This window comes from Brachyistius frenatus, unplaced genomic scaffold (assembly GCF_029030835.1).
Source record: "Brachyistius frenatus isolate BFR_SWC_R1_liver_20210118 unplaced genomic scaffold, ASM2903083v1 Contig_43, whole genome shotgun sequence".
NCBI classification, from domain to species: Eukaryota; Metazoa; Chordata; class Actinopteri; family Embiotocidae; genus Brachyistius; species Brachyistius frenatus.
The window spans coordinates 368694-378829 of NW_027210642.1; the positions used below are offsets into that span (position 1 = coordinate 368694).

The 10136-nt window shown below is 38.8% G+C and overlaps 1 protein-coding gene across 1 annotated transcript; it reads right to left on the reverse strand.

Annotated features, from left to right (window-relative positions):
• Nucleotides 1–5354: 5354 nt before the first annotated feature.
• On the reverse strand, nt 5355–9746 carry LOC138623323 (salivary gland specific protein SAGSIN1). The gene is made up of 2 exons (XM_069702774.1): nt 9373–9746; nt 5355–8332 (listed from the first exon to the last, which is right to left on the reverse strand). The coding sequence occupies exons 1-2, from the start codon at nt 9550–9552 to the stop codon at nt 8312–8314; spliced, it is 201 nt and encodes a 66-aa protein (XP_069558875.1). The 5' UTR covers nt 9553–9746; the 3' UTR covers nt 5355–8311.
• Nucleotides 9747–10136: the final 390 nt, after the last annotated feature.

Below are 10136 nucleotides of genomic sequence, written 5' to 3' on the forward strand. Positions count from 1 at the left end.
TCATAGTTCGTCAAGGTGGAGTTCATTTGAAATACTTTGTTATCTTACGTAGTAGTAGTGTAAGTAGTATAGTGGTATAATGTATTATAATGTAAAATATTTAAAAAGATAATTATATGATCTTATATTAAATCTTAACCTGTGAAGTATTTAGCTGTGAAATAAATGTAGCATATTAAAAGTACAATATTTGAGCCAATGTACTTTACACTGTAACTCCCCTGTCAATGTCTAAATATTGCAGTTTTCTGCGTGATTTATTGAATTAATCTAAGTGAGCTATGCATCTCTGTATAACAATCCAAGAGGCTGCTGATCCAAAAAAAAGAGATGGGTACTTTTGGAGACCCATCAGGTTGGGAAATAGTAGGACGGAGAACACACACACACACACACACACACACACACACACACACATATTCACAGCGCTTGTTTCTACAACACACGTGGTTTCAATTATAGCATTCCTGCCTCCAGAAAGAAGGAGGGGGTCTCACTTCCTGTGTACATTTCTCCAATGGTCAAGCATGAACAGATGTTTTAATTTATTCATCCATTTGTTTATTCATAGGTGTCTCTTTTAGACAAATGTTTCATTCTCAACCCTCTATTTTAAACAAAGTCTATTCTCCAGCCATAATACAATCGGCTCTCCTGACACTACCTCTTACAGTTGTTATAGGTAAAGGCTACAGTAACTTTACAATGTATTTGCTTTGTTAAAACAGAAAAGGCAAATGATTTGGTTCCTTTTCAAATGTAATGAAGCTCAGTTTGACAGATTGTCTTTACTGCAAAAAAAAACAACTATACTGTTGACCACTGCACACTGTCCAACACCAGAAATGAAGGGCCTTTCTTCGCCTTAGGTGTGCTTCACTATCATTAAGTCATTGTAAAAAGGCAGGAGTCGACACTGGGTAGCTGAAACGAGTCATTTTTTGTAAATTCACATCAGCTGGGCCAAAGAATTACACAATCCACTGAACGCCCTTGATCCAGCACAATCCAGTCTGGTTCAGTCTGGTACCGAATGACAGGAGAAAAAAAATTATAAAAACGACTGTGGGTAAACGTGGTGCTCTCAACGCCCTTGTGTGTGTGTGTGTGTGTGTGTGTGTGTGTGTGTGTGTGTGTGTGTGTGTGTGTGTGTGTGTGTGTGTGTGTGTGTGTGTGTGTGTGTGTGTGTGTGTGTGTGTGTGTGTGTGTGTGTGTGTGTGTGTTCGGGGGGTAAGTGGAATATTTGGGTACAAGCATCCAGACAGTGTTTGTTTTTTCTGTATTCTGGCATGAAAGTGTCAGTTGTGAGGACCTAACCATGTGTTTTAAGGGAAACTTAATTCCCAGAGATGTGTGTCACTTTGCAGAATGGAAAAACAAAGAAAAAAAAATCCTGCACTGGATTTTTTTTTTTTGCTGAATTGTTGTTTGGTAAGGGGAATTCTACAGCCCCTTTAGTTTTGAACCCAGGAAGTCTTCCACTTCACTTCCACTATACGAGGTTTTACATACTCGCTGGATTGATGCAAAGCAGTTAGCACACACAACAAGACCTAATTTGAATACTCTCTGTGCTACAACTGGAAAATAGGTCATATGCATAGTGTTGGTGATGGCTTGGGGAATATGGTTAGACAAATACAGTTTTACTGTCCATTTATGTCATTCTGGAGCTGTCAAACCGAGACAGTCTGTTTCACAGATCAGAATATGTTCCATTAAAAGCAATTAGATTCCTGAGTCTATCTTTCTGGCACACAAATGCACTCACTATGCTTTATTCCCTGTAAATGTCATGCTAATGTGTTTATGAGTCATAAGGGGAACCTCTGTGTGGTCCAGATATACCTCAGTGGTGAGAAAATGTGAACATGCAGATGCAGAAATTCCAGTTTTTAAATCAACAAAACATCCATTCGGTTCAGTTACATTACAGCATGTTTGACTAAACCCGGTTCTTTCAAATTACAAATCAGAGGACATAAATTCACCCCCCAAAAAGGTCTATGGCTTGAAGTGAACATGTGTGGGGTTGCCTCTCGTGGCGTACAGGGTGCATGCCCCGAGGGGGGTGCATGTCTGGCAGATTAGGCCAACCATCATGGGAAACGTCTGCGGTGCTCCTGACCGACTTCACGTGACCTCATTGAGCAGTCAAACCACTTCATATGCTCCAGTCACCACGGCAATGCCCAGATCACCTCCTGCCTTTAAAACTCCTGACCCCTCCATACATAATTACACAGATAAGCAACCCCCCTCACATCCCTAACCTCTGCTCCGCTATCTCCATCTCCCCAAAAACCCCTCCCGTCATCGTGCAGTCGAGTGCAATCATTTTACTCAGCGAGTCTTCGCCTTAAACATCTGGATCCATCTTTACTCTGATTTCAGCTCCCTTTTGTGAGGGATATTATGCCTATTGGGAGGAGAGAAACACTTTGCTTTACTCTGTAATGTTTCAACAACCATTGGTTGGATTGCCTTAACATTTTGTACTGACATCTATGGGCCCAAGAGGTTGAATCACCAGGTCTTCATTCCTTGACTTTTCCTGCAGTGCTACCAGCAGGTCAAAAGTCTCACTTATTCTACGAAACTTTATCTCCCACATGGACTGGCACAAAGTTGGTACAAACATTCAACGATATTTATATTAATGATTCAGGTGATCCATGGACTCTCTGCTGCACCATCATCAGGTCAAAATTTCAATTGGTCCAATACTTTTGTTTGATACTACAGCAAAACAAGTTTTTTTTTTGTTTTTTTTTCAATCAGTGTCAGCTCTACTTTACATTTAGCGCTAATTTAAAAAAAACAATTGGCATGCCGAAGATGGTGACCATAATAGACATTAAACCTGTTATATCAGCATGTCATCATTGTCAGCACCTCATCAAGCATGTTGGCATTAGTGTTGGTTCGAAGCACCCCTGTCCCTGTAAGTACGATCGTAAACTCTTTGTTTATTAAACTAAAGATGACAGTGAAATTTACAAGACATTTCGTGCTCATGGGGAGGTGAGATTTTTTCCACTCATACACGATAGTTCCCAGTCCATACATATTTAACTATAATGCTGAACTAGACCAAAACCAGGGATATGACGGGGTTTCACGTGTCCTTCCTGTTGTGGAAGGCGACAAGGTTAATCTTTGGGTGATGGCGTGTGTGTGACATGGGTCACGGGAAGCCGAGCGCAGCAGGATTTCCTCCTTCATTTGGGTTCATATCCAGCTCTGCATCTCAGCCGTTTCTTTCCTGCCACAATCTGACTGAAGGGCAAAGTTGAGTTGATTTTCTGGATCTGAGGACACCTATGAGTGGAGTCTTTATTTGGACTAACAAAGGCAGCAGTGTATGCCTGAGAACTTGAATGTAAAGCTGTGAGCGAGTCCCTACATTTAAAGTACAATCCTCGTCAAACTGCTGCCATTTCATAACAAGCCATGAAGGTTATTTCTTATTATTTCATATGTGAGCGCATAGTTCACAATCATTTTTACATCCATTACCTTCATTTATTAAACAGAAAAAAGGCATGATACAAACCTCTAATCACCGCTTCCCTAAGAAATCATTTTAGTGGTTATCAATGACGAAATTATGTGATCAGGACGCAGGACAACAGCGTGTGGAGGAGTGCAACATGGGGGTGCAACATGCGGGATCAAACAATAACAAAAGATAAAAGCATGACTTCCCCACCGAGCATCAAAAGCTATGATCCTTTAATACCACTATATGAAATGTAAGCTTTTTAAGTCAAACACAACCCCTAACTTCAGTGCAAAGCTTATTTTTTTCAATTACTATAAAACATAATGGAAATATGTCAAATGAAATGATAATTTTGACCGATTTCTGCTGCTGTGAAAAATATGAAACTGTACTGATTCAACAAATGACTGCAGGAATGTACAGGATTATAAAAATGAAAGTTCAGAATACAGAGAAATGTCAAGATAACACCTCCTAAAATAGGCATATTTTTGCATGTATGACCTATTTCAATCCCACAATACAGGGAATATAAACCTTCCTCCTTCTCCATATTTCTCTCTCTCTCTCTCTCTCTCTCGCTGCCTCCTCTTCTACTCCCCCACTCCTTTGATTCAGTTTTCAGGTCAGCTTGGAGCACATCTCAGCACCTGATCTCATCCGTTTTAACGCTTTGCATATGCCTCCCCTCCCCGGTCAACAGCATTTAAATCATAGGAGTAACTCAGTCTTTTTTAAATAACCACAAAGAGGACATTATGCACAGTAATGCTCTACGGTGCCAAAGTACTCTTCAACCAAAACCTCAAACTGAGAGTGAGAGGGTTTAGCATAAATCACAGTGTAAAATCAGAGGTAAAATTGTGTGGATTAATGTTTGATTACATTTTACATTCATAATCCATTCTCTGTGCATGGATGTGTATTAATGTGTGTCATTTATTTGTCAGTCATGCTGTTAGACATCGTGTTACATGTTAAGTGAACAAACAGTTATGATTTGACACACAAGGAGTCGCCTTACATTATGTTAAGTTTAGTTGGCTTTTACTTCATTTCCATATCTTGATTCTGCTTTTAATTTAGAAGAAAAAATGCAGGTTTGTCAGGAGCTGATTTTACTTAATCAGTGCCGTTATTTGCAACAATTTAATCCCCATTTCTTGTTTAGCTTGAATACATAAAGTTGATGGCAGACACGTAAGCAGGTTGTTTTTTCATTCATTTCCTTCATTGTGATTGGTTCTTTAAAATGGAAATTGTGTTGTTCCAATGGACAAAACAAATGTTAAATTACATTTGTTAAGCAGAGGGATCTGTGGAGGAAAATGTTTGCTCCCTTGCAGTTCAAGAATTAATGACGAAACTAAAGTTGCCCTTCAGGGTGTCACCTTGTATTGACCTTTATTTTTTGTGTTTGGTATCATCATCTGAGACATTATGAGATTTATATTCAGCAGGCTGTAGGCTGTTTTAAAAGAATAGACTGACCATCCTCATCCAGTTATCTTAGCTTAGCATGGTAACAAAATCCACCTACCAGCACCTCGGAAGATCCAATAACCTGGTTAATCTTGTTTCTTTGATCTGCTCCAAAAACTGAAGAGAAGTTGAGCACACTTAAAACAGTGTAACATTGCCTTTACACTACAGTTTTTGAATGGATTTCCCATGTTTGGAGTCTTAATGATAACCAGCTGCTGGCAGTAGTTTAATATTTACCCCCCCAGTCTTCTCAGTGAACCCTTGGCAAGACAGTTTAAAAGCCTACTTCCCAAAATAAGGGAATTAAGGAAAAACACAAATAAAACAGAAATAAACAAATTCATAATTGGACCATGAAAATAAATGAGCTTCACTCCGGTGTTCAAAAAACTGGGTAATGAGGTCAAATATATTTAAATCTTCTCGACAAAGCAAATATAACCTTTGACTGAGTCTGAAAGAAGATCTTTTACTATTGAGTTTAGAAGGATTGTAAAGTTTTGTGACAGTTTTAACGCAGGCTTTGAGAAACCAGAATATCCAGCATTCATATTAGAAGAAAGGCAACTTTTAGTATAAAAGACAACATTAAAGAACATCAAACCTCAAGTTCCCATGCAAATACATTTTTAAAGTTAATTAATAATGTGAATAGAAGTGGGTTGTACTTAAAATACTGCATTGCAGCTGTAATTGTATTATTACAGCTATTTCCATTTGCGGTATTATCACTCTTTCGCACTCAGTCAAATAAAACATGTGAACTGCTGCATATGCCAAAGGCTAAAACTCTGTAATCTTTATTCCACTACCCCTTTTTTTTCTGAGTACAAATGGTGGTTGGCAAAATCAGAGTAAAGATAACCCGACTTATCCTTCATCTATAGATCTCTCCCTCTGCCAGTCCTCTATGATAACCCTATTAAAATATTTCCTTTGGCAAATCCCTGAAAAATAAATCCTCTTTTTTTCCAGAAAAGGGGGGTGGGCAGGAAGGTTTGTGTGTCACATGGAGAAATACAGTTGCCTTGGCAACCCCTGATGGTTTTACGCTGCAGCCTGGCATCAGAGTGACTGGTTAGGATAAGTTTGCTGGGGACATTTTGCGCTGAGCGAGGGTGTCAGCAGTTTGGCACGTGACTTTAAAAAAGGAGCTCACTTAAACAGCGTGCCAAATAGATCTGCTGGCTGAGAGTCATTCATGAAAGTACTCGCTGCCTCTATAAATACAGTAATTAATCACAGGATTTTTAATTGATGTTGATCAGGGACAGTAGAATAAACACCTTACAAGGCAAGCCAAGATTACATTTTCTTTCCAGGGGTAGACTTCTGAATGACACGTTTTGAAGAAGTCTTAAACAATGAATCACTGTGTAAAGCTGATATTGTAAATCATGACAAATTCATTATCCATACAGCAAAATAAATTCTGCTGACAGAAGCCATGGTGACAGATTAATTGTTGCTATATTACAGCTACATTACCTCTGTAATTCCCTCCTGCATCAGTCTGTGCCCGCTTCAAAGAGGCTGACAGCTCTTGATGTCTGTTTCCAACAGATAGGAGAGGCCATCCAGTACACAGTCGGCAGTCTCCCCCGTGTGGACACATGGTACTACAACACAATCATGCTTACAGAAGAAGTAGGTTTAAGTTGTCTGAAGTGACATCTTCAGTCCATTATGGAAGGTCAAATATCTCAAATTAAAATAAAAAAAGGGAAATGAATGAAACTTGTGTGAAAAAAAAGATGTGTAAAAAAATGAACCTGGATGATATGCACTAAATATAACATATTTAAAATGACTGCTTTCTTTTCTTCTTTTTTTAAACAATGTGATTCAAGGAATTCTTATTCAGTACATGTTGGGTGGTTTGCGATGAAAAAAGTGATATTTGAAACTCAAATTCATGTTTACAAGTAAAGTGTCTTGTTACATTTTTGGTTATTTGTATGGCATTAGAAAAAAATATGACAAACATTTAACCAAAAGAAACGCTGATGTCACTTGAACTTGAAGGACTGCTTCAGGTTTAAATAATTGTAATGGTTCTCTTTACAAAAAATGAAAGGTATGCTTTCTAGATTTGATTGTTTTTTTCTTATGTGTCTTTATAGAATTAACTTGTAACTTGTAAAAACAAAAAAGGTAAAAAGTTTTTAGTTTTTTTTTGCTACAGATGTAATTTGAGGACATTAATACAAAAAATGCCTGTATTGAAAAGACGTATAAAGTTAAACAAAAAGGTTGCTTAAAAAAGACTCTTCCTAGCTAACCACCCTTAAAAATGTACCATATCACATGTGAAACCACAAAGCTAACCTTGCAGTCTTTAAAGGGCAGTTTAGTATAAGACAATTGTAACTACACTTATAGAAAAGGCTGAGAATTGTGATTTCATTAATTTATTTCTTTCGAAGTTCAATCATTCTCACCCTCAGCTCTGTGACTTCAAACCCCTCCCCCCACACACAGAGAAATCAAAAGGTCAAGAAAGTTTCAGCTAAAAAAAAAAAAAATTTTGCTGGTACCATTTTTCACTAACATCACCTTTTAAATGCCACTGATATGCAGAAACACAACAGTGAGTGTGACAACATGTGTGTATGAAGACATGCAGTGATTCCCTTTGATACTGTACTTCCTGACAGACTGTAAACTTCCAGTTGTTGCAGCTGTACTTTTTTTTTTCCTCCAACAAATCTCGGTTAAAAGACCACGTTCCGCTTATGCAGCTAAACCCAAAGTGTCCAAGCCACAGAGGACAACAAAAACATGCTCGTCGGTGTCATGCGGTGAACAGATTTCCTTTTGAAATTAACGTGAAATGGTTCCTGCTTTTCACTGCGAGATGTTTACAATGAGTGTCTAATCAACATACATGTCAGACATTAAAGAGAAGCTACAAAGTTTGACAGTAACAATCATCTGTTTTCATGTTCACATCCATGCCGCAGTCCTCCTTATCCAGAGGAAAAAGGATGATTAAAATCTTTACGGGCCGGACGAGCGGCTCCTACATCAGTAACCGAGACATCTTTCCTCTCCACCTTCACTGCTCACCCCGTTTCATTTTTTTCAGACATCGCTGCCGCCTCTCCTTCCTCCCGTAGCTGAAAAGGCACTGGGCTTGCGTGACAAGGGCTGACGGGAACAAACAGCCGTATCACTTTGATGCATTGTCACGCCAGTTTGCAGAGTGAAGTGTCCTCTTCCTCAACATCGCTGTGCAAGGTCAGCCAGTGTTTGTCTAGAACTGAAACATGGCAGTGCTCACTATTCATTGCTTTAATTCCAAAGACAAGCATTGGAAACTCAGTGGATTTCAATGTGGACCTGCAAAGAGATGAAGACTCTGTCAGACAGCACAATACATACAAAATGAAAGGATAAGGCAGATATCTGTTTTGGTACAATCCATTGATTTGAGCTTTCAGCTGTGTACACTCAGTTGTCAGTTTATTGTGTATTAGGTTCATTGTGGAGGCTGTATGTTGAACTGTATAATATTAATAGCTGAAACAATAACTTGATTAGCTGATCAACAAAACAAAAAAAGATAATTTCTTACTATTTTGATTGGTAATTTTTGACTTAATGTAAACGCTTAAAAATTGTGGAATTAACCACTGAGTAATAAGAACTGTGAATAAATGCAATTATAGTTGTTAGTTGTTCAGCAATTAAAGAAGAAATGTGACATTAGGCTTAAAGTCATTTAGAAACCGGTGTCATTAGATTATCACTAAAGAGCTGATATTTTTCAACTGTAAGAAAAAAAGCAAAACACATCAACTCCAATACTAAGAACCAATACCTTGTGAAACCATATTCTGATATTTAATTTACCGGCAGTCAAACCATTAGGCCGACTGATTCATAATAAAAAAGATAGTTAGCTGCTGCATTAAAGTGTTATATAAACAATTTAACCTAATAGGTGAGTCGATCCTCATTGATACAAATTGAGTCAACAAAATATTAGAAACACCTCTCAGTTTAATGCACCACAAAAATGATCATATTGTTCAATCAACACCTCTCTGAACCAGTGTCAACAAAAAACAAAAACCATAATAGTCTGCATGAAGGTCTGATATTGCAGCCGTTTTATTATACTCCTTCAGTTACCTAAGAAACGAGATTATTTTAAAGACGGTTTCAAATTAATATTGTGTCTATCTCAAGATGACACCTCTTTTTAAAAAAACAACAACATCTTGATGCGACGACACAGACAACACAAAGGTTTCCTTTAGTTCCACATTGTGGGCCTTTTACATCAGCCTTGTTGACATGAGTAACGGGATCACCTTAGCTGGGAGCCGACAAAACAACAACAACAACAACAAAAGGTGGTTGTTGGAATAAGTTACCTGTAATCTGACGTTAAACATCATCGAGGCGACAAGGTAGATGTAGGGGAATCTGATTCGCAGCCGCCATGCGAGATCAAAAAATATCAACAAAGTCCTCGTCAAGCCTTTGGAAAACACGCCGTACGTCCGACCAGCGGAGCCCGAAAAACGGAGCACTAAATAAGACAAACCCGCCATAGAGGCCAAAGTCTGCCCGGCGGTCTCTAGTGTTACAGTGTGAGCTGGCGAGGCGAGGCGAGAAGAGTGGTCAGGGATGTGTAACAGGCCATGTTTCTATCGCTGACTGACACCGAGCTCCATTTTTCTACACTGCATATTATGTTGGCAGAGTTGCTCCACCCCGACAGCTTCTCCGCCGAATCCTGTTACGGTCATCGGGGGGACTGATGACGATGTGACACAGGGAAGTGGAACGTGTTCGGGGCAAATATGCCCCGAGTTTCGACTATCAGGAGTAGGTTGGGTGTGTGTGTGTGTGTGGGGGGGGGGGGGGGGGGGGGGTTGATTTGTCCACATTATTTATACGCTGTCCATACAAACAAACTAAACTGCACATGTCAGTTAGAACCAGAGAAAACACGCCCCGGCTTGTATATGACAAATTATTATTAGTCATGGCTGCCTGGAAAGCTTTAAAGTGCAAAGAGCTTAATCTGATGTAAGTGTCAGGAATGTTAAGGCAAATAGGTTACAGATTACTAGTTACAGTATTAAAAATGTAACAAGTAATGCAACTATTTTAATTACTTGATTAAAGTAAT

Excerpts from the sequence above, each read along its gene's own strand:
- LOC138623323 (XM_069702774.1), bottom strand. The coding sequence starts at position 9,552 with ATGGCGGGTTTGTCTTATTTAGTGCTCCGTTTTTCGGGCTCCGCTGGT. Across the intron at positions 8,333-9,372 it reads TGTTTAACGTCAGATTACAG|GTCCACATTGAAATCCACTG; the intron begins GTAACTTATTCC and ends ATCTCTTTGCAG.